The sequence below is a fragment of the Opisthorchis viverrini genome (assembly GCF_000715545.1).
Source record: "Opisthorchis viverrini unplaced genomic scaffold opera_v5_8, whole genome shotgun sequence".
Lineage (NCBI taxonomy): Eukaryota > Metazoa > Platyhelminthes > Trematoda > Opisthorchiida > Opisthorchiidae > Opisthorchis > Opisthorchis viverrini.
Window position 1 is genome coordinate 3,825,199 of NW_008751664.1, and position 25,383 is coordinate 3,850,581.

At 41.5% G+C, this 25,383-nt stretch overlaps 1 protein-coding gene across 1 annotated transcript in view; it reads right to left on the reverse strand.

Annotated features, from left to right (window-relative positions):
• The window catches only part of T265_00832 (hypothetical protein), a gene marked incomplete at both ends in the record, with an annotated part of 138,616 nt that overhangs the window by 82,912 nt on the left and 30,321 nt on the right, over positions 1–25,383 (reverse strand). Inside the window, one exon of the mRNA XM_009164704.1 lies at positions 24,411–24,541. Within this exon, the coding sequence (XP_009162968.1) occupies positions 24,411–24,541 (131 nt within the window). The remainder of the gene's footprint in view (positions 1–24,410; positions 24,542–25,383) is intronic.

Genomic DNA, 25,383 nt, shown 5'->3' on the forward strand with positions numbered 1-25,383 from the left:
CATAAGGTTGACGGAAACTCGGGGACTGCGCCTACCTGATGAGCCCCAAGAAGGGCTAAACCGGTCGTGGCTGTCGAAGAGTCAGCAACCTTGTGTGTAGTTTCCTCTATGAGAATATACTGCGATATCTCGAACATCGTGCCAACTGAATCATGAGGCGGCCTATGTGCAGCACATTCAGCTGGAGGACATCATAAACGAGGGATTCAAATGAGTCTCCCGTGAAAACCAAATTGATTTGCAAATGGGTGTATTTCTCGAAGACAGGTAACTTAGGTGCGACGAGCGTTCGGAAGAAGTTCTTGGACAGCGGCATGATAGTAGCGATTTCACAATAAAAGAGGCAAGGCCTACTTCAAATCTGATTTTAAGCTACTTTTGTCTATTTCTTGTAGTGATAGTGGTTAGGATATTGGTTGACAGTGCTACACTAAAATTCAGATGGTAGATGCGTGCCGTTTTTGCCCTACTTTGCTGAGCATCTGTTCACTGGCTGAAAAAAAGCAACGACGATGGCGCCTACCACCTGTCCGACTAACTTAGTGGATATGATTCAGAGTCTGAAGGTTAGCCGCTTTGGTTTGTATGTGTGTGATACACTGGATGTAAAATGTACGTGTAATGTCATTAAGCTGCAACGTGTACGGAAAGCATGATAGCATCGTTACGTGTGGAAAACAGATGGAATTTGTGAGAGCTATTCATGGATGTTAATAGAGGCTGAATACATCCTCATCGGAAAACGTCGACTGAAAATCAGCTGATTGCAAAGATAGATTTTTCTCCCAATTTATGCTGAAAACCACTCCACTAGATCAGCAGAGCTGGTTACCAGACTACGATAATAGATTTCCATGAAACTTTAGACGACACACGAGAAAGTGTTTACAGAGATGTATGGAAAACAAGTGAAACACGGAGTAGCCTCTCACTTTCTTTAACGACTATCATCTTGTCTCCTACATGACTGTTTCTACTTCCACCGATTCATATAAAAAGTTTCTAGCCCGACATGATGCCTAAGTTTTTGTCCAACACAACTTTTGTTTCTCGAGATATTGTCTCATGGTGCACACGGTGTGGTTTTTGTCCATCTGTGATCGACAAAACCAACCAATTAGAAGGACAATGAAAGAAATGTTCATTTCAGTTAGTATGTGACAAACATCCCACCCTCATACTACTTATTGGATACATGATCCGATCTGGTCAGACTAGAATTGGAGAATGGAGAAGATAGAAAACGAGCTTCGAAGTGCTGGTAGAATAGGTTATCACTTATCAAACGGTCGAAAAAGCAATAAAAAATTCACAGGAAGTACAAGAACAAAAGACTAAATGGGAATGAAACAGATTGTTCAGGCCAAGTGTCTTACTTTAAAAGTTTGCCGCAGTTGTGTCCAGATAGTCTGTGGGCACTTCTCTCTGGTCAGTCTGATTTAATTCTGAAATGTCTGTACGATGAACCGGTAGTCCAGCAATTATATCTAGAGCAACGCATGTTCGACATATCGGATCCTGAGAGTATCTCGACTGGTATTGGGATAGTGATCTTTGTCTAACATTTCTGACGATTGTAGCAGCAGAATGTCATTGAACCAATGCAAGCAGAAATATCGAGTGAAATCGACGGAAATTATCGTGCCACTAAATTAGATTGTGTTTTGTATCCATCTGGTCGATAAGATGCATGATATACCTGAAAAGGATTGTTTCTCGTTCATGGAACGAACGAATGAGAAGATGCAATAGCCATTCGTTGGATATATGAATTCCTTCAATCTCTTCCTGCTACATGAAATATTTTAGTGTTTCCTTTCCATGCTATGTCCTTCCGTTTTAACCTAGAAGTTAACTGTTAACCTCCTCCGTTTTAACCTAGAAGTTAACTGTTAGTTAACCTCGTTAACCGTTTTGCCACACTTAACCGCTTTGTTAGCCTGTGGATCAACTGTTTGGAGTATGCGTGAACTCTGGAAAGGCATACTGCTACTACTTTATTTATACAGGGTCCGCTTTGGAATTATTGTTAATCAATTCCATCTATAGAAATCGGTGTAATTCAACAATCTGAGGTTTGGGTAATCTTTGTCATTCTATCGCATTCGTTGACTAATCTTCAGATGTAACCCTTGCATAACTCAGTGCGGCTTATCCGATTACTGCAGGCAGTAGATAACGTGAATTTTGTGATGGACCCACCACATATGACAAGTAGAATGTCGTAAAATACTTGAATATGATAAGTTTTTAAACACTATTACAAACATTTATGTAGCTAGAGAATTCATGGTGAGTTAGATATTGCACGGGAAACAGAATAAAGAAATCTAGTCTTCAAGAAGAATTAGGGGATAAACGACGGTTAATGGAAATATTTCACGTCCTAGAAGAGCAGTCGTTTTAATCGATATCGTGGGAAATAATATGCGCAGTGTTCACTAAGTTGCGTCAGATCTACAAAATTTGAATGAGTGTCAGAAAAATGGCGCAACTCTCTCAGGCTGACCGCCAGATGGTAACAGGACCTTTGGTAAAAAGGGAATCAAATCTAACAACTTGGAATGCAATTTCTCCAAACAGCAGATGCCACAAGTATCAAGTTTCATAGAACAGTACGGAAAAATAACAGCTTTTCTAAGAACCGCACGATAGATTTGAATGCATCAAATTTAGACAGAAAGCCGACACGCAGATTGCCTCTAGGTTGGCTGGTCAGGTACAGATGCAGAATTTTATTGCTGATTAATATGTGTTCAGCCTAATTTCAAGTTTCAAAGGATAGAATTCAGCGTGGAATTCCCCTTCTCAGTGATGAGTGTTTCAATCGTCAATTTGTGTATTATTATTTATGGTGCATTTGCCTACGATAGAATACCTACGTATCACTCACTGGCTTGAGAAACATTAAGCTTGTTATATGAGTTAAAACCGGTTACGAGCATATCGCTCTTCGGCTAAATTGGATTTGAGGCTCATCTCTTTTCTTTAGCTTGACAACCAAATAGAGAAGTGCGTGTGGATTACATAACAAAATGTGGTGTGACCAGGATGAAGTTGAAATTCCGAAACCCAAGACAGGATCCGATTACATGACGATGATTATGAGTAGTTTGTCAGCGATCAGTATCGATTCAAGTTTGCTCACCGCTTTCACAAACATGTATGGATAGACTCTGGTGGTAGTGCAAGGAACCATATGTTGATTTAAAGAACACTATTCAGGCCATCAAGTTACCGAAAATGTTTGTTTTCGAGCAACGATAAACATTTGTGGTCAGCATAAGCTCTTTTCTGTGTGGGATCGTCCGTTTTTGTGTCGACCGGTATATCCAGAAAGGATACAGTGGTCAGTTGGTATAAGAATTCGTTTGTGGGTTATTGGAGGTTCTGCATCTTCATTCGGTTCACATAAAAACCCAAGAGGCTCCTATTTTTGTGACGTAAAGATTCGTGTATTGTTTAGACCTAAAAAACTATCGAAATTTGTTTTTTGTCGCGTGCCCTTTTAAACTTTTCCCACTAAATACCATCAGCGCTGAACATAGCTTGCTGATTGTAGTGACAGGAAAAAACCTTGTTTGAAAATATTATTACCTTTTCGCTTGAGAACATTCCATTTTAGACCGACACATCCCCGCTTCAAATATTTGTTTACTATTTCAAAAGCAGTTTCCTTAAATAAAACGAGATCAATTCTCTATCATTTTGCAACTCGCAGTAACAGCACATACCCAAAGTTGCGGGATTTGCCTTACAGTATCTCGCTGGCCAGCTATTGCATATAGAAAGGTAATTCTAAGCCCAGCACCTTGTGGAATTCTAAATAATCAACAACGGTTAACCGGAAAAGGTTTGGATTGTTTAGTTTTAAGCGGAGAACCTAAGCCACTGGAAATGATCTATAGAACTTGTGAATAATCTGAACCAATGAGAACGGAGTCGATCTCGTTAGGCTACGGTAAACAAAGGATTAAAACCAGAGAATTCTATATGCTACCACAGACCTACCTGCGGCTTCCCGAATGTTCAGCATCTTCAGCCTCTATCAGCCTGGAGGCTAACACTGCCAATAAAAAAACGACATCACCTTAATCAGTAATCTGTTGAGTATTTTTCAACCGTCCCCTTGATGAAGGTTCCAGATAAGGCTGAAATCAATAAATCAACATCTTTATGTGATGATAGATTTTCTGGAGAAGAGGGTGCTACTATTTTTACAAATACGAGTATGATTATGAGCCGTTATCTCACTTTTGCCCACAGTTTTTTAAAAACGAACACCTTTTTTTGTTGACCTAAGGCACGTGCACTATGTGCTCTAAACCGATCAGCATGTGTAATGTAATCGGAAATCACATGTAAACTGTACACACTAGGCATTGGGCGATTCACCGCGGCATCTAAGCGAAAAATGACAGGCTCTCAAGGGCTTAAGAGTTCGGAGGGAAACACAATTTCAAGTCAGACGAAGTCTGCACATATCCAAAGCGATATGTGCAGACGTAATTTAGATCCCTCTGTGTGCCACCGAGGCAGAAGTTCATCACCAGGAAGACCTGTGCGTATATACATGGGAAGTTGCGGCCCAATCAGCCTAATTTATTAATACATTAATCGTGCTTCATGTTACTGACTGAAATCAGTACCGATTATCCAAACCGACCAATCGATTTGCAGTCTTTTGAAATAACCTTTGGATCTTCACTCAACCCAGTAAGAATCCAGCCTTGATTGATCACCTACTACACAAAGGAACCATTGGGGTATTGTTATTTATCGGATTCGTAATTCCTATGTAGGTAAACTTGTGTCGAGTGCCGGTAGTTTCCCTTTGTCGTCTAATGTGCAAAGGATACAAATGACATATAAACGTCAAATAAACCGATTATACCCTATGGTACGTCAGTAAGTAAATATTTGAGCAACAAAAATTTACGGGCGCACGCATTCCACACCTGTAATTCTGACTTGGTATGTAGATCTTTCCTGACCACTGCATTTTTCCGAGAGCTGTGTAAGTTTCTAAAATCTTTGAAGGGCTTGCTTTACAGAGCCTCTGGCATCCTTTCCCCATCGTCCATATGCGCATCCCTAGTGTGTGCTATTGTCTTCATTTGCGACATACAGTTTACTTATACTAACCTCCCTTAAAATGCTTCTTTTGCATTGTATTATGAAAGTATAACTTTTGTTCAACAATACCTATTGCCACACCAGTGGCTGGGCGTCACAATGTCTACCCTCTGCCTTGCACTGGTAATATCTTTAGGCCATTGTCTTTAAACCACGATGGATAACAAGATAAAACTTACGAACGCGATTTCATCCTTTTATATTTGTCTGATATACGTGAATGACATTTCCACTGTATAAGGAGACCGAAGAACACCGTATATTATGGAAGGACTAGGCAGTTCTCACACCTTGGCAATTTTAGGCGTGAATTTGAGCGGGAGGATAAGCTGACAAGTCCATTTATCTTGCTGCGAACAATGTCGGATGGCAGCTGTAGCATTTGGTGTCTGTCAGTGTGATTGATGTACAACCTTTCTTACTGGGCTTCGGCTCATGAGATTCATTTCTGTTTTCTATCCTTAGAATTTGTCGTGAACGTGTCTTCGAATAATCATTGTCCCCTGGTGCTTCCATAGCGTGCATACTACATAGCATAGGAGAAACTGATCACGGAAAATCAGTATGAATCAAACAACGTCCTATTTTCTCCAACTTGGCTTGAAATCAAACGTGATATAGTGCGTCTCATTTTTGACACAGTAACAACATTATTCACAACGTGTACGCCAGTTGTTTTCTGCATCAATGTGTGCTACTGGCTACTCTCACGTTTTCTTGGTGAACTGGAAACGGTTTTAACTAACAGTTCCTAGCGTTGAGACCAGAATACCTTCAACTGCCTTACAAGAACGATTCAGTCAGTCAAGTATTAAAAACGGAAGCCTACTGGTTTGTACAACCGTGCACACAAGCCTAGTTGCCTTCAACTAGCACTCAACAGTTGTATCACGTGCAGAAGAAGGCTGAGATGAACTATCCTCCCCAACCTTTTCTTCCGTGGGCCTCAAGATTTGTTTGCACTTGTGGGGATGGGCACATCAAAGGGCCAAAGAGAACCTATTTTAAACAGGTCTGTCTATTGCCAGAAGTTGATTGTTGTTGGCGCATCTTGTAGGCTCGATACTGCAGTTACTGTCAATTATGAGGTGAGTTCGTAATAACCGCAGAAGACCATAATGAGAATCACGATTCACACGCATGTGTTGTGCGTTCAGTTTCCAGCCTCATCTCACTTAGCTAGTTAGAACATACTAAGATTATTCGGAAGGCACCACAAGACCGATCGACTATTCCTAGGACCCTGACCCCCACACAACCTACTCCTTCACACCATCTTTAATTCACACGAATTTAATTTTGAGCTCTTCTAATTACGCAAACGGTTGCATGTTGGCGGGCCGGGCTTTGTACATCTACGTGAAAGGTGTGCCAACGAGATGATAGAAGATACGCTTTTGCATAGGTTGCTGTTCAACACCCACTTTCTTTCTAAATCAATTTATTAAGGTGCACCGAAAATTACATGACCTCAGACTTCATATTTGACTTTTTACTTCTGGTAAATTAATGTCAAAGTGGCTCTAACTGGTGGAGAATCGATGAGGGATCCAGTAAACTCCTTGCATTGTTTCTTTTCAGGTAAGTGTTGTCGCTTCCAAAGGCAACTGACGTTTTTTGGATATGTTCATCGGTGCAGTTGAAAACTTCTGCATTCATTAACTTTAGTGGATGCACTACTTAACATGAAATAACATTTTGGTACAACTGTATTTAGCAAGTAGTATACAACATTGAAAGTCGTTATTAGCGATGTACAGTGTATCAGTGATATGTTCATCGGTGCAGTTGAAAACTTCCGCATTCATTAACTTTGGTGGATGCACTACTTAACATGAAACAACATTTTGGTACAACTGTATTTAGCAAGCAGTATACAACATTGAAAGTCGTTATTGGCGATGTACAGTGTATCAGCAGAGAAAATCCTTACAAGTAGTCCATGTATTTTCTTTGCATGCATCAGTTACCCGCATGTTTATCACTGGCTTTTCGATTCCACCTGGCTGAACGACTCTCACTGCTAGGGATGAAGGGTTCCTGGTAATTTGTGCGTATTTGGTAATGGCCAATAGAGATTTCATCGTCTCAGTGAAGTCATGCAAATCATAGAGACTGCCCTGAAGCCCTGATTTCGAGGTAACTTTTATGATGCTCACGCGTCATGAAAGGACGTTCTTGATATCAATGCCCAGTTTGTCCATTGATAGCATTGTTTTCGCCTTAATTTCAGACTGGTAGCTTTAAAAATTTCCCCAAGCATTTACAATTCCCAGAGGAGTTCTAGATTCTATCGAATAAAGACCGATGCTGTTAGAGACATGGAGATATTCTTGGACATCTACTGCAGATTGTCCGAGCTGAAGGTGAAATAATTTTACTCGCCTAAGAATCACGAACACACTTTAGAGATACTGCCTTAGGAAAATAGTTATGCCTCCCATCGAATCCAGGCTGAACTGAAATATGACAAACCTAAAAAAGGAACTCGTTGCGTCTCTGACACTGAAAACGACGTGAATTGTCCGATGTTGTGCAAAAATTGCACAAATCTAAATCCAACAGAAGTAAAACGAGCGTTATAGAACGTGAACTGTCGTGCAGTTGGGAACACTTTGGTTTTTCTAGTGAAAAAGGAGTAGACTTAGTTAAAGGTGAAGTTTAGGACATTTTGGTAACTGATTTTTCTCAACTGGAAATTCCAACTACAATCCAAGTAGGTCTATACAACGTGTCGAAAATTACAGAGCGGAAATTTCAATCCCAGAGTTAACCATGCGTGTAAGATATCTCTAGTTTTCCGAGTGATGTCTTAAAATGTTGTAGCCACAAATAACTGACTATCGACACCATTAAGGTAGTATATAGCCGTACTCAGCGTTCACTGACAGAGATTTGGATCACGTGGCTTGCGGTCGAAATCTGTTGGCTTCTCGTAGAATGGTCTGCGTGAATTGGCAGGTTCTAAGATTTCCTGACAAGACCACCTCCGACGATGTTTTATGAAGATCAAGCGACTTTAGGATGCTCAAAATGAGCCTTGTACCACCGTATAAATGTGTCAGAAATGGGTAGTGCCCCAAGCAGGACTCATTGAATCTTGCTGTTGGGATGTTCACTACCGTTATGTGTGTAATACTGAATACTGCGCACTTAGAACTTTAGGAATAATGCGTCGTCTGTTATATTCTGTTGAGTTAAAACACTCACCTGTACGGATTCATAACATTGATTTATCTATTGTGAGCAGCCACTAACCGTTAGACTGCTGTTATTCTGGGACTCGAGGTGTGAAAATGCGCGTCACCGAGACTCCCGAGTTTCTGTGGAATATATGTTCTACTCAAACCGAAATCGGACGGAGTCCGCCAACTACTCTAACTGGCATATTAATTTAGCCTTGACAGGAGATTGAGCTGCATTCAACTGGATCTCTTGTTTATGATAGTTCTCTTAGATGGAGTGTGCTGCACAATGCTTCACAGTTCAGTTGATATGGTATTGGTTGTATCGTGATGCATACTACTCATCAGTTTGCTAAAATATGTTGACAACACACGGCCAGTCCGTCAGGAGGGGGGCACAATCCTTTATATCCGTCAACACTATGTTCTACTGGAACCCTAAATGGAAGAAGTTCACTGAATACTCTCATCTGCGGTCTTGTGCAGCACACTCATTCAAAGGAGACCATCATTTGCGGGAGATCCAGTGGGAATCAGTTCAGTCTCCAATCATAGACAACTTGGTGTGTAAAAGACAGCATTTGGCGAGTACAATAAAGCTGTTTGGAAGGCAAATGGATATCTGATTTCTTCAATTTCAAGGTTGCATCAATGCTGCTTAGCCAAACCGAATCTCCCTAGGATCCCTGACGTGGTGCATGTTAGATGCAAGCAGACAGTTTGATTTGTGTTAATTGTCTAACTGCCATCGTTCAAACAACAACAAGGCAATCGCAATGGCTATCAAATCGTGAAACATATCAGCACTTATCTGGTGGTGTGTGATTTCCCTACGGTATGGTTTCTGAAAATAAATTTTGAGACAGTTTAATGTTCGCACAACCAGTGTGGTTGGCAGACACCTGAAAATTAACGGACTGAAACTGGTGATTTGTGGACCATATCTCCACCAGTTAAATTTCTGTTGAACATATTCATTTGGTTCCCTAGTGGCTGAGGAAGGCAGAGTGACTGCAGAGGTCACGACCTGTGAGTGAGAAAACAGGCGATCTATTTTGCAATCATTTACCTTTGTGAATCGAACCCCTTTATTTCGTATAATGGTACCTTTTAACTATTTCAGTCTTCCTTGATGTCTTCAGACAAAACAAAGGGACAACGGTCGACTCTTTGCTTAGTGTTGGCGTGATTAAAATGCATCGTCATATACGAATTCACTGCTCTGAAAACGGTCCCACGGAGCAATTAGCGGAGAGTACGGTAATTATTTGTTTTTTACCAATATCTTTATTTCAGTTTACCCATAAGGACACAAAGCTTTCAAAGCAGTTTGCTTTAATGCAAAGCACATTTCGCCCCACAACGAATGGTGGAAAGAATGAACAATTATTTCCTCTCTTCTCTGCTTAACATAAGGGACTTGACCAAATGCAGCAGGGATAGGTTTAAGTAAACCCAAGATTACTTAGGAATACAAATTTGAAAAAATAACCCAGCATCGGAGCGCCCGAGCTCGGGATATCCGCATGTGATGTTGAACACGCATGGCTCGAGCGTAAATAGAAGCTTTACTAAGAGTCTTTTCAGGCCTTTGAGTTGAATCAACATGACATGCGATAAAGTAATGCATCAGTGAAGGATGTGAAGATCAAATGTTCCATTACCGACTCACCGGAAACAGTGACCAAATAAACAGAGAGCTACATTACGGGATTTGCGCTGAACCGATTGTGATTCTTTATTCAAAACCTTCAGTGGGGACCTGTCGGAGAGAGCAAGCGAGCGGACATGCAGAGTTCTGTTGTACATCATCAGCCGGCCTAAACATGATGGGCGTTGGCACCCACATTAAGGTACAGGCGTCATCTATCGATTTCCTTTACTTTCGGAGCAACAGTGAACACCGGTTGCCCCCTGGGAGTGTTTCAAAGAGTTTTCGAAGAAGAAAACACAGAGGAATTTGTTTTGTGTTGCACTAAACGTACGAATAATGTTGTCATTATCCACTTCTTGTGTGTTCATTGACTAAGCGATGAGTGGCGTTATATTCTGTCTGGGTGCAAATTCACCACGATTCTGATAAGCCGCTCGTGGGCGAACGGTATTGAAACGTCAGAAGTTCACCCAAGGAGAACGACAGATCTAGTGTATTCTTCTTGTATTGCATGGCTGTACGTGAGAGTTCCGGAATAAAGTCATACGTGGTTTCTTTCTGAAAAGTCTCTCATAGAAACTTGGGCGAAACATACTACCCGAAAACCATATCATCGAGGTACTGACATACGTCTTCGTTTACGGAGAATGTCTAAAGAAACAGAGGAAATGGTGTTCCGTCTGAGTCACTGTTCGCCTGATAGGACTCATGGAGAATCGAGCAGAATTTTTTTGTTGAAAAAAAAACATTGTTAGAGGTTTGACACTCCATTGAACTGCCTGGGGACGTGTGTAACGGTTTGCTTCTATACGCCGCTGTATGTCGTTCCTCCGTTTTTTGAGGCATCGAATTCACTAGTATTCTGAATTCACCCAGCAGATTGTTCAGACGGACCACGCCTCACTTGGCATACTTTTTCATCAAATTCTTGTTCACTTTGTTGGAACTGAGTAAACAGAAAGACATGGCACAATCGCCAAAGCATTGGTGTCTTGTGGGTCATGAAAAAAACACAAAATCTTGCTGGCGAACCAAAAAAACTGTGAATACTTATTCACATATTCTCTGTTGTAATGAAACTTATTTTTAAATTTCGTCCAATGTTTACCTTGTTCCACTATTTACTATTTTATGTACTAGTTGCTAGTGTCGTATGAACCCATGATCAAGCATTTCGTATACTGCTTTGATATTTGGATGTCGCCGGAGTACAACAATAGCCAGTGTATACGACTCTTCAAATGATGTGCTACTGCTGTGTTTTAGCCAAATCCAGCGACCCAAAAAGGAGTGGAGAGCCTTTCAATCAATGACTGTCTGTTATGACATGATAACTGCTATTCCGATATGAGGCTAAAAGAAGTCATATGTTTATTTCAGTTGACGGTTTGAGTTTTTCATGTGTAAGTATCAGATGTGGCTGAATGTTAGTTGAAGTAACCCACAAAATGACCAGTTGATTCTCAAACTCCACAACTGTCATTCGAAAAGTACAACCTGTAACCTCAGGGAGAACTAATTTGTCCAAGTACATCTCAGATGAGGGGAGCTCTGTGTGAGTTTGATAAGCTTCTGCTTGCCTGCGTGAGAGACGTTTTAAGTTTCTAAAATTAAGCAGATTCGTCAGAAGAACTATCGGAAATTCTTTCCTCCGATGGTTGGCCTTATCTAAATTTGGCCTCTTTAGAGAAGGAATGTACTAGCACCTTTGGTCTTGTTAGTTATGCGAGTGGAATTTTTGATCAAGTTGCATTTGACGTCCAGATATCTTGCGCCGAACAAAAACACGTTTTTAACTCCCTCTAAAAATAAAGGATTCCTTCTGCGAAAACCATCTTTTTGCAAAGTCCAGGCGAACGTCAGCCTGAGGTGTGTCCTAATCGTCTCAGCTTTTCCGAAATTGCTATCAGATTCTACCCTAAATGACTTTCATCAACGTCATCAGGCTAAAGGTTGTCCTCAATCATTTATCCACCATCAATTTTCTTATAGCATCTGGCTAGGAAAACTGCCAATGCACGTGCGTCTCGGGTTGGATGAATTGAGTTTTATTTGCCAACCTTTCCTTGAGCCAGGTGACGAAATCGTGCTGCGTTCAACGTCATTTTTTATTAAAGTGATTACAAAAAGAGATCTAAGGAATATACTTTCATCACCGCTCACGAGTGATTCAAAGACCAAAGCGTCGTCTGAATTGACGAGGGGCTATCGCCTAACACTCGAACTGGAAAAGTGGAACGAGAAAGCATGGGTTCAGATGGGTGAAATGAGACAGGAAGATTTTCTGTAGGATCTTAGGTGTAAAATATTTGGACCAAAATACGTACTAGTATGACACTTGCTGTCGTGCCGGCGTCCTGATCTATACCATGTGAAAGTGTATACGCAAATGAAGCCGCACAGAGTGCGCCAGCGCTCAACCTCGTGAAGTACTGCAACGACGCTGAAAACAATATACCTGATTTTTCAGTGAAGACATCTTAATCATGGGTTGAACGCTATATCCTTTCCGATTTTATGGCGTAGCTGGATGAATAGCATAATGGGAGGGGAGTTGGCGTTCACGAAAATGATCGCAACCTGTGACAGTGTTGATTTTGCACTGGAGGTTTACTGAATGAAAACATCGGAAGTTCCGGCAAACTTTTCCGAGGATCACGTATAACTCCGACACACAATACTTAGAAGCTGAGAAGATTGCTAAATATCTTGAAGGTTCAAAACCGCACTATGAGTGCATGAAGTCTTGTGCTTCCAGGGCAAATTGATTTGAACGTATACTCACTAACCACCGCAAAGTATCTTTATTAAACAAAACGAATGTGGCTTACCTGTGGCATACCATAACAAATCGCGTCTATTTGTACTATTTTGACGGACGCCATGTTATAATCTGCATCTTTCACAAGTTTTTCACAGACTGCTTCTCTACTCTGAGTCGCTCAGTAGGAAATATACTCGAATTTTCTTCTTATTACTCTTGGCACATTGTTCACAACATGTCTGGATTAGACAGATTACACTTCTCTCTCGTCCAGACTAAAAAGATTAGGTCTTTCTCACGAATGCTTATGGCGCTCATCCGCAAATCGGCGATGAACAACATTTCTCAGGGTGGTGAATCCTGTTTAAAATTTGTTTGCACACCACACCAAGTACTCATAGATGTAGGACGTCAGCGCTATTTTCCTATCTCATCGGCTACATACTAACGATATTCACTTTTCGGTTACGAATGAAGATACAACAGGAGCTACAGTCAAAATATTTGTGAACTTATCAGGTCCAGCTGCCAACTTCAAAGCAATTTACTGGCTCGCGGCCCAACAGTGACATGAAGGATCCTATAATCAAGGGATTCAGCATTGATTCCTTTGAGTCCCCCATTAATATCAAAGTGGCTTGATAATGAGGATATCTGTCGAATTTGATGCAGTTTGATTTTAATTAATTTCTTACGGGTAGAGCTTTGGGTTTGCAGATGATCAATTCATTCTGACCATAAACTAAGTGACCATGAGCATTCTGTGTTGCTACGTGCCATTCGAACCACCACAGTAAGAAAACATTGTTGAGTAATTGCTTTTTTCAATCTATGTGGTCATCAAGAAACTTCCAAAAGCACCCAGTTCCTTTTAAGGTGAGTACGTCTGTATGTATGAGCAACCAGGGTTAAAGTTAGAAAGAAGAGTCCACGGCTTTGGAGATACTAATAGGCGCTGAGTGTCACAATATTTTGTCCAGAGCGGGTGGGGATTGATGCACACGTCTCGCTATAAACAAAGTCGCTGATCTGAACTGGCTTGCTTGATATCCCTCAAAGCTCTACTTACGAGGATTATCGGTGGCAGTGCAAACTTTGGCTTTCTCTTCCACCCACATATAGTTACCGCGCAGATCGTGCAATGCACAAGTGTTTCACATGCATACTCATAATCCGTTGACCATGAGCTTTAGATTTTTGCTTCACAATTTTTAATCTTCATCACCACTGCAGCGACTACGAACCAATATGGAAAGTCAGTCCAATTCGACGTAAAACACGCTTTAGGTTTTTGCTTCACAATTTTTAATCTTCATCACCATTGCAGCGACTACGAACCAATATGGAAAGTCAGTCCAATTCGAGTTCACGTAAAACACAAAGTTGACGGAAACTCGAGGAATGCGTCTATCTGATGAGCCCCCATGGGCTATCGAAGAGTTTTCAGCAACCTTGTCAGTAGTTTTGCTTTTTTACTGCGATATCTACAATTTCGTACCACTTGAAACATGAGACGGCCTTTGTGCTGCATATTCAGTTGAAGACAATCGTAAAGCAGAGGTTCAGTTAAGTCTCCCTTGAAGACCTTATTGATTTTCAAACAAGTACATTTCAAGTTTTCTTCTCAAGAAAAAAATTTTCGCACCCAACAAAAGATCGTTTTACATAGGAGAACTATTCTACACAGAGGCGACTGCGCGGCTTTTGAACGCCGTATTCGGTTGGCGTTTGGCTGATACGTTCTGAGACTGATGGATAAATTCCAAAAGACTCGGAGCGTGTGCAGTGGCAAGATGAGTAGCGGACTTTGCACAGTGAGGGATGAGTACTCGATGCAATCGGTTGTCCAGAAAGATGAAGTGAACGCCAAAGGCAGTCTACAATAACTTCACAGCAATGTCACATCTCAACGTAGATCGATAATGAGTTTAGAAAAATAATAGACAACCTGTATCAACCAAATTGAATCTATAGAACTCTGTTTTCAGACGAAAACCGTGATCGTTAGATACCCTCAGATGTGTGATTTCTTCCGTAATCTCCAATTCAAGTTAGAAACAATTTTGAATGTCCTCATATTTTGAAAACAGGATGATAATCTAGCGATCTAGCAGTCTTCTACTGTATGGAAATTATTTGAAAAAAAGCGTTCGGGGATATCATTAAGTGTGTAAGCAATATTGCACTAGTCAAGACAATGATCGTAAAATGTTTCATCTCTTAAAATTTAAGTGGTTGGGATTGATAAGTCTCCCTCTCCATCTCAATGACAAAGATCTGGGGGAAATCATGTTTGACCTTGAACTTCCCAATTATGAACGAAATGACTTGTCTATGAGCGACTAACTTTTGATGTCTTTTTCTGGAATCAAAGAGTTATATGGTTTAGTATGGCCTAAATCTGGTTGCATTTGGTATGTATTAGGGCCGCTGAAGTTAATGATATATAGTTGGAATTGACATAACCGATTGTGTACCATCTGGGTGGATAATGGGTAATCAGCTTCCAACGAGTACAGGATTTTGCATTTATTTTTGTATGTTCAGTGCTCGGTTAAGTATGGTAAATTCATCGTGGCAACGCACGGCGTGATCTGCGCTATAAACTGTTGTATGAACCATACAGCGCCTCACCCCTCGCGCTCAGAGTGAGAACGTCCAGTTAACCATCAATACACTAACTCCGAACCGGAAAAATTCGTTTAGAAATGAGAGAAAAAACGTTTGTTTCAAACGGCAGAAAGCCGAAGGATGAAGGACGCTGGTGAAGAAACTGCTCAAAATGTTCACCAGTATTCTGTTTGCTTACAGTTCATTTTGCGTCGTTTGACAAAGCCCTGTGTAAAGTCGTTTTTATTTCACGACACGTTGATTAAAATCTGTGTACCCGGACTCATAGATCCCAATTTTCAGGGAATTTTACTGAGTAAAAGACCAGCGTACCAAAGTCTAATGATCTAGCTGGCAACTTGAGTGTACTTAAACCAACCCACCAATTTCTACGGATTCTAAATACTCACGTACCACTCGGACACAGTGATATGTCATGCTATCTTGTTGCCTCAACGTTAATCCCCATGTAACTCCAACTCTGAAATTATGTGGCCGTTCGAAACGTCTTTTTTCTAATAATACTGTGTGGTCATTAAAGCAGCTGGTCTGTGTATCTATAGCCTTGTGCCAGAAGGTTGACAGCCTATGTCTCAGCCCTCTGCGTGATGCTATAGCTGCCTAGGCGCATGGCTTAACTGTGTTGCCCTCCAAAACAAATCAGATCACAGCTCTTGCTCATATTCACGTATGCACATGCAATCGTCCAACAGAGAAATTTTGACTCCTAAAGGGACAAACAGACAAAAAGACGGGATTCGAGTAACTAACTTTGAATCGAGTGGATTGCTCACAATACACCGTGCTCGAGACAATTCAGTGGTTAATAGGTGAATTACTGACCGGAAGATCTGCGGTTCAAACCTAACAAGTGCATCTTGACTACTCCTATTATGTTTAAGCAACCTGGCAGCCTACTTGCTCCCTTCGAATGGCACGGCAGCTATGAACGTTCTATGCATGCCTTGGTGAAATAAGCCAGTCAGAAAAATGGCTTCGAACATCGACAGCATATTCCCCTCTTGCCGCAGAGAGCCTCTTTATAACACAATGCTGGAAGAGAAGTCAACATTATCCCACGACATGTGCACTATAAACTAGCATGCGATATTCCATGATAACTTTGATCGAAATGTTGGTAGAAAAACGAACTGTGTCCATCTTTACACGCCTTCGCTTAGTTTGCACTTTCGATGAAACAATAACAGTCCCCTTAGGCAGCCAACTTGCGTGTTTTGAGTCACTGTACTTCGCTTAAATTCAAATAGCTAGGATATTTGGGTCTAAGGTAAATTCCGGATCCGCTGTATAGTTTTGCCTGCTCCGATTTACGTAACCGATTCAAATGTTATGTTCATCAGTCAATCAAAGGAGATGGGTGCACGCTTCCTGCATTCGCCCGAGGAGACTCAGCTGTACACACGGAAAGCTCACAAGTATCTCTGTTGCTCAATGAAGTTGACTGACCCTTCCGGAGCTTTTGACGTTTCTCATTCAATCCATACAGTGATGTTCGCCGCACTTCCCGTAGTCCTTGAGTAAAAGTTTGCTCTACCATTTCCGCTCTATGTTAATTTTGTCCTACATTGCGTAACGTTTGCGGTTACATAGGTTTCTGTCACTTCAAAAGCAACCAGCTATGGTACAACTCCGATCTCGTCCTCAATCTGCATTGCCTAGTGTAAGGTTACACCTTCATTGGTCGGAGTTTTTGTTTGATTGGCGCCTTATCTTGAGAAACAACAAATTTCCTGAAGAGAAAACCCTCAAGCACACTGTTTCAGGTTAATTATATATATTTGGGTTTGCTGAGTAAAAGTGCATCAGAAAAATGAATGACAACTGACTGAAACAGTACTGTTTGCTATTATGAAAAGTTGAACATTGTTGTTATTGAAGCGCAGACCACCCATACAGAGCACGCCATCCGGCAACAATGTTTGAAAACAATACACTCACTTTTTGATTTCTCTGCAACCTATCGTTACATTTACCCTTTTAGCCTGTGTCTAGACAAAACTGTCACTAGTTAAAAAACAGAATGACACTTCACGTCGTTTTCCTCTTGTGTTTGTTTGGTAACAAAATGAAGGGAACTCTGCCCTGCATACAAAAATAGAGGTGATTGAAAATCTGTGGCTCAGCGGAATTTATGTTTTTTGTATTTACCTGCAGTAATTTGAGTGCAGTAAGCATAGCGAATGATTTGTGCTGAACGAGTTAGTTTTTTCCATCACAAAAGGGAATAATCTCCATGATTTGCCTTTGATGTGGATATTCTGCCTTTCACGTGCACCGGAATATATATATATATATATATATATACTGACAAATATATTAAACGGCGACCCAGCACCACCAACTGTNACTGACAAATATATTAAACGGCGACCCAGTACCATCAACTGTTCGAAGTTTTCTAGCCTTAGCCCACGCTTTAGAAAAATTAGAGGTTGCCTGGTTTGTTATCACCAAACAGGCGCCCATACTTGAGTTCTGCGCTTATTGGAATCCTAGAATGAGGGATAACCTGGAGTTGAAATGGATTAAAATTTTATCTTTTTATCCTTGACATTTAAGAAGCACTGTCCATGGAACAGGTGATTATAGAATAACTGACAGGTTGATCAGAAAAATGTTACAAATAGGAAACAGTTCATAGATGTACGAGTGAATCATTCTGCTGGCTATTCAGCTGGTAATATTCTTCCTTGAAACAAACCAATATGATTGTTGGTCACTACTGCTTGGTTGAGCACCAGCTAAATGCATTAACCATAACTGTTAACAGCATGACTTCGATTCCCGTCACTTGGATTAGTTCGATACGGAACATGCCTGCGGAACAATGTATAATGCACCGCCATTGCTTTGACATTTGACGACTTTCTGTTGGGCTCCTTTTGTTTGTCAAGAAACTGCCAGTATGATATTTTGATGACCACTCAAGAATTCCGTTTATCCTCAGAAGGATGAATACATGTAATTCCTCGGTTACAATCCTTGTCTGTGTTTCACAACCCTGAGCTATTTACTGATAATATCCTAGCCGACTGAATACGGGACAGCAGTGTGATATTGTGCTCTGACCAATAGAATAAGTCCGACTGGAAAGGGACGTTTTCTGTGCCGATTCATTTCTTCACTAATATTCTTCAGTGAATTACTGTTGCCAAGTACAAGAACCAGCGTATGGATTGTCTCGAAAAGTGTGGAAGGAACACAAACAAACAACTTTTAGCTGTGTTCGCCAACCACTGAACTTTTTTTAGCATTCATTTCGAAGTTTGATGCAGAAAGATTAGGTCTAGAGTAGTTGGCTGGAACACTAGACGGCTGATACGCACTATGGGTTTGCCTTTTGAAACTGGTATGATACCAGGATGCCAGTAACTAATGGTAACCAAGTGGTCAGTGTTGAGGCGGATCTGCAGGCAGGCATAAACCTGTTTGTGCTGTGGTTATAACGTAATTAAATTAATAATCAGGTGCAAAGCACTAATCAATATCTGTTTCATAAGAATGCTGATCATTACAATATTTAGGTGCATCTTGTTAAAAGCAAATATAATACAAGTGGAATAAGTCAAACTTCGACTTATGGTTTGAGGAAAACTGGTGACAGTTCTTGGGTGGGGTTCGGACGTGGGACGTGTTTCCTCCGTACCATAGCTACTACATGTGTTCCGCAATTGACCGTGAACTCGTAGAGTTTGGTTAACCTTCTGTCCTGTGCGCGCGTGTGTGGGTTTTGGGCCAGCTTGCATGCCTATTTATTGTGTGCAATGTAAAGTAGGGTGTCCATCCATCTTCGATAGTTGCACAGCTTGACCTGGTGTGGTTAAAGGTCATGAGCCTAACGCGTGACGCAGACCTAAACAAAATGGATAGGGTGTAATACACTACTCAGAAGGTTGCTGAAAATCCTTTGAAAGCCCATGACCGGTTTCGCCCTTCTAGAAGCTCATCAGGTAAGCGCAGTCTCCGAGTTTGCGTCAAGTTCATCTTCTACTGGAACCAAACTTGCACGAAATTAGCGAAATTCACCCATTTGCAAAGCAGTCGGGTTTTTAGGGAGGCTCACCTGGAACCGAAACGTACCTATCGTTTATTTTGTCTTTAAACGATTGTGCGCGCGTGTGTGGGTTTTGGGCCAGCTTGCATGCCTATTTATTGTGTGCAATGTAAAGTAGGGTGTCCATCCATCTTCGATAGTTGCACAGCTTGACCTGGTGTGGTTAAAGGTCATGAGCCTAACGCGTGACGCAGACCTAAACAAAATGGATAGGGTGTAATACACTACTCAGAAGGTTGCTGAAAATCCTTTGAAAGCCCATGACCGGTTTCGCCCTTCTAGAAGCTCATCAGGTAAGCGCAGTCTCCGAGTTTGCGTCAAGTTCATCTTCTACTGGAACCAAACTTGCACGAAATTAGCGAAATTCACCCATTTGCAAAGCAGTCGGGTTTTTAGGGAGGCTCACCTGGAACCGAAACGTACCTATCGTTTATTTTGTCTCTAAACGATTGAATGTGTTGCACCAGGCCGCCTCGTGTTTCATTTGGATAGGAAATTTTAGTGCACATGTTTTTGGGTAAGATAGTAAGTGGGACAGAATTTTGTCACGTGATTTGTGTTTGTGACGCGGACGCCCCAAACAAACTAGGCAAAGTTTGTTGAAGGATCAAGGAAGTGATCACCACAAGCCCTTCAAGCCCATAGAGAGAGGATTGTGGGTCAAACACAGATCTGTTGAGAACCGTCCATCGGTCTTTGAGTGGATGGTATTGCACTCAGCACGACTCACCACAACAGAGTGATGTCCGGAATTGATCAGTTCCTCTACGTTTCAGTAAGACAATCGGATGGAAATTATCTTGACTGATCGGTCGATGACTTACGAATGATATATCGTAGAGGACTGATGTTCCACAAATCCGATTCAATTCATCCAAAGCAATGTACCAAGCACCTAAATACGGTTAGAGTTGGAGGGATCTTCGGTGTGAATATGTGACGAATAGGCTGCCGACTTTCAGAATTCAGACCCACCGTTTATACGTGTGGCTTTTAGACAGAAGGCTCTATATGGAGTTTTCCACAACTGAACTCGATTATCCTTACCATTTCTACCAGAAGCCCGCATCAGTAGCATACTTTTGTTATCCATTTTCTAATCAAACCAGTCGTCGTTTGCCCAAGTGGAAATTGTTGTGAATTACGCTTCCTTACGCTGAGATTTAGATGGTTTAACTAGAACCGATACAGCGACAACAGCTCTCCTATTGGCACACTCAAGTACGCACTGATGACGTCTCCTCGAGTGTTGTCAGCTGTTTGAGAAGCTCAGCAAACACATCAACTGTCAGCTTCCGGTTGAGCTACAAATCTTCCGATACACTGCCGACAACCCCCTCTGTCAACAAGCACGCTTTTGGTTACATATGCTTTTTATGATATCGTATTTGCGGTCTTAATTCGTTTTGAACAGTTCATTTGATGTTTCCAAGTGTCGTCTTAAAAGCTGAGCTGCCATAAGCAAGTTTAAATTAAGGGACAACGTAGTATGGTCAGTCCAGCCCTGTTAGGTTGAATTTGATTCACTGATTGTATTCAGTTCTGTTCCACAGTTGTGGAGTTTCAACGATGAGAGGATTGGTGCACACATTGATTCAGCAGACATTTTGAAATTACGTCGTGCTCAGTAATGTTTTCAGTTTCCGACAAACAACTTCTCGGAATGCATTTCGGGAGAGGAAGAGGTATTTGGAAGACATTCGGATCAAGCAGCAACAACGCACTTACCACAATATTTGTGTGACGTAATCTCGCACCACTGCGAACGCTAAATACTCTGGAAAATGCTCTTACAAACGAACATCGAGTTCAGCGTTTTGTTACAATGCTGGAAAGCACGATTTCTGACCGCCGGAGAAATTAAAGGTTCATCGCATTAGACCCGGCATTGTAGAATTGGTGGGGTAGCTCACGGGAAGTAGCCATTAGCATTACGGAATAAAGAAGGAGCGCGGTTAAACACTAGACATATCTGCAATCCGAGTAACTCTGAGACGTAATATCAACTGAGCAGATAAAAATGCGGGCTATAAAAGGAGCTATAAACAAAAAGCAACACTGTAGTTGGGAAAAATCTGCAAAGAATTTACACCACTTTGTTATACCATTGTTACCAGTGAAATCTGTTCCTTCTGGTTGTATTTAATCGGGTATTACCTTCTTCGGAATCTGAATTGAGGGTCAAAAGACAGAGCTAAAGGAATTCCCGCAATGACGTCCGTTTGATTGTAAGTTTGATATCAGCTGCACCTTTAGGAAGCCCTAAATTGGTAGTCATTGCGATACTTTCTTTCAAGCCTCATTTTTTATTCTCCAATTTACTTGGAGTCCTGAGCATTCAAACTACGGGCCAGATAAAACTTCATCAATGTATCTACTGGGAACTACCATGATGCAGGTTAATTCCTGAGTTTTGTACCATTATCTCAGCCCTGAGCCATTTAGAACCCGCTTAAACAAATACTGCCTTTTTTATATGCGGGCGTAAGAGATATTCGCGTAGCAGCGGCTGTTCCCTCCACAATTCTTATCTAAGCCTGCAGAATGCGCCATTACTACAGAGGACTTGGCTTGTTTTGGTTTATCAGATATACGGTAATCTCTCGGGAGATAGATGCTAAATGTCCCTTATATGTCAGCCAAAAATGTTTTCGATCTTCCTTTTTAAATTAATATTCGGCCTTGAAAAACAGCTCCTAGACTTTTACAAACTCACACTTGTCAATACCTTATGCTGTTAGCTGTACAAACTGTATGGGCGTTTGTTATTTTCAGTGCAACTGTCACAGCTATAACTCTTTGCAGGTGAGCAGAATAACATACGTGCGTGAATAACAAAGGATTAATGCTAGGCGGACATGCGAAAAAGAACCTGACATCGTTGTCATAAGGAATCAGAATATAAAAATAAACCAAAATCATATATCGGCTACAAGATTCTATGCGTCATCCAGATACGTCATCTGTAGAGCGCCAACATACTCCAGTTGGCGGATGTCAATGGGAAACGCAATAGTGCGGTTTGTATTATACTGAATGACGTCTGGGAAAGTTTGTCGTGTGATTCCGCCTCATTTCAAACAATATAAAATTCCCACTTGTAATACAATAAACTAAAAGTAATGAATGGCCGTGTGTTGTCATTTCAATGGTAAATTCCTATGAATGAGGATGCAGCTGCATATCTTACCGGTTTGCCAAGTCATGGAAATGAAAACGGAGGATTTCTAGAGGCTTCTGTCACTGTTCCAACAGCGCATAGCTGGGGGACAGCTTGAAAAATGTTTCTTTTTCGCTAGGAGAAAAAATTTTTCCACTGTCAAAAAGTGAATTCCCAGAACATAAATTCCGGTCTCGTTCTACCTGTCCAGATCCACCGTCTTTGTGTTTCTTCCAATCAATAAGCGAAGAAGTGTGTTGATTAAAAGACCGAAGATTTTGTTTCGCTATATGTTCACCCCTTCCGCCTGTCGGTTTGAAAAACAAAAATGGCCACCATAAATTCAAGCTTTTGTAGGGTGTGGATTGTCTAATTTCTAAAGAAAAGCTGCCGAAGAAAGCCTACCATCACGAACCGACTAGGTGGTCAAACAAATTCAACCGCACCGAAATCAGTTGCTTTTGGGGGCACTCAACAAAAAATACCTTGGAGGTTGATGAATGACTGAATTTTTGAAAGTCTCTGTTAATGTACCAAGTTTTGGGAATCACAAAACTTTACAACGCGGAAAATCGCACCCAAGGAAGACACACGTACTTGAGCTCGAATGTACCAAGTTTTGGGAATCACAAAACTCTACAACTCGGAAAATCGCACCCAAGACGTACTTGAGCTCTTTGGTGAAGCTGTTTTTCCACTAGTTTTCGCACCAATGTACATTGTAGTAAGACGTAGGTGGTTGGGCAAATTGTGAGACCTCTGTTCAAGCCATTTTCGTTTGAGTGACTCTTCTCCTGCCTTGGCACAATTATTTTGGTGGTCTACACCAAAGGGGAAAACAGTAGAGTAGACTCAGACATGTGAATTTCTTCATATACAGCACAATAAGCTGCGTCGCTTGGACAATCTTGTTTGTGATCTGTAAGTTATCCGAGAGACATTGCGCAAATTTGGATTCATGGCTGTATCTGTTTATCATCAAAACTGTTTAGATGTTCTGTTTTTTACGTCTGTGCTGCTGCCTATTTTGTTTGTATGGTACGGTGGCACTGTACAAGCAGATGTCCGCATCAATGCAACAGTGGTAGTTACCACCTGCGGCATGTGGTAGTCACGGATCACAATGACGTTAGTCGCAGCGTGAAGCACATGAGTGTTATGACATTGCGGTGGAATATTTTGTGCAAATTATGTCAACGATGGGTATCGATCGAACGCTTGTGATAGACAAGAATAAGTAACAAATGACCAGCCTCGAGGCAGCGGTGTTTAGTGTCGCTGTCATTTTTGCTCTTTTCATGTTTCAAGACGAGGACTAACGGGCCTCAGGAGTTGACTCAATAGGATAAAGAAGTTTTGTTCGTCTGGTCTGAACGAGTAATGCATTCCAGGAAGTGACTGACTTTGGGGTCAGGAGCTGGAACAAGGACTACTGATCATACCTCCGCAAGCATTGGATGTCTGACCTGAGTATCTGGGTGAGTATCTGTGAGGTGCAACAACCAAGACGGTACCTCCATCACGACTACAAGCAGACGCACCCGACAGAGTTTTTTTCGTACAAACGAGGACGAGATGTAGAGGCTAGAGGAGACGCTTAATTTGCAGGAAGACAACTATTATCTGAAGTGCAGTAATTTGCGTCTTCGTAAGGTGCGAACTCTTGCGAAGTGTAGTGGCAATGCAACATTTGGTGCCATACGTTGACGCTGATGTCTGCAAAGTCTGCAGTTTACCCAAAGGCAGCTGCAGTGGGAGGACAGTAGACTGGGTGCAATGTGACTATTGTCATGTGTGACAGCATTTCAGGGGCATCGGGAACTCACTCGATACGCCGATATTCTTGTGTGACAGCCGCAACCGAATTTCGGGGTGAATTCCCTTAGTGAATTCGTTCAGTGATTCTTTCCCAAAAAGACTGCGTTTCTTGTTGGTCTGGGTGGCGGGTGCGTTTCTTCTGCAGTAAAATAATTAAACAATGTTTTCTGTTGAAGACAAGCTTTCTTAGATGTGCGAGGGGTTGTTTATGCACCAGTTGGATTGATATACACCGGGAAGAACTTGCTACGTCGTGACCAAAAGTGCATGACACTGCTAGCACATATCACTAGCTACACATTATCGATCGTTCCACAAGGCGCTCCATTATCTTGTGAGACATTCCAATTAGGCTACTAGAAATGCAGTTACCGATCAGAAAACAGTAACCGGTTTAGTAGGTTTACGGACGATATAGTGATCATGGGACGGAGGAGTTTAGCCTTTATCAAGCGATTAACAAAATACTTTCACATTTGGTCCTCTTAACGGCTTATAAACATTCCACCATTTGGAATGTTGGGGGTTGCATTTAGAATGCCTAAGCGCAATTCATATGGCCCAAAGATTCTCACCAGGTTTTTCTTGTGCTTTTGTTTAAGCGTGTGAACATTAAATGGCAAGCCCAAGCAGAATGTAATGAAGTGGCTGAGAAAAAGGACAACATAGCGGGGCTCCCTAGTCTTCGGCTGCTACTGTTAGACATTTCCTGATGAGTCAGTCAAGAAGTGGGCTGTTGCCCTGAGCCAGCACGTTGTTTTCCGTGTCCGTCGTAGTTAACTAATCCAGATGGGTATACGAATATAACGGAAAGGTGAAATTTGCTAAAATATCCATTGGAACTAATTCGTTCGCGGGGAGGCCTTTTTAATTAGCCGAACAACCCATACACATACACTGGAAGTCAACCATTCAACGGACAGTTAGAATACCATTTATCATACGAGACTGAAACCAGTCAAAACTGGGGCAATAGAACCG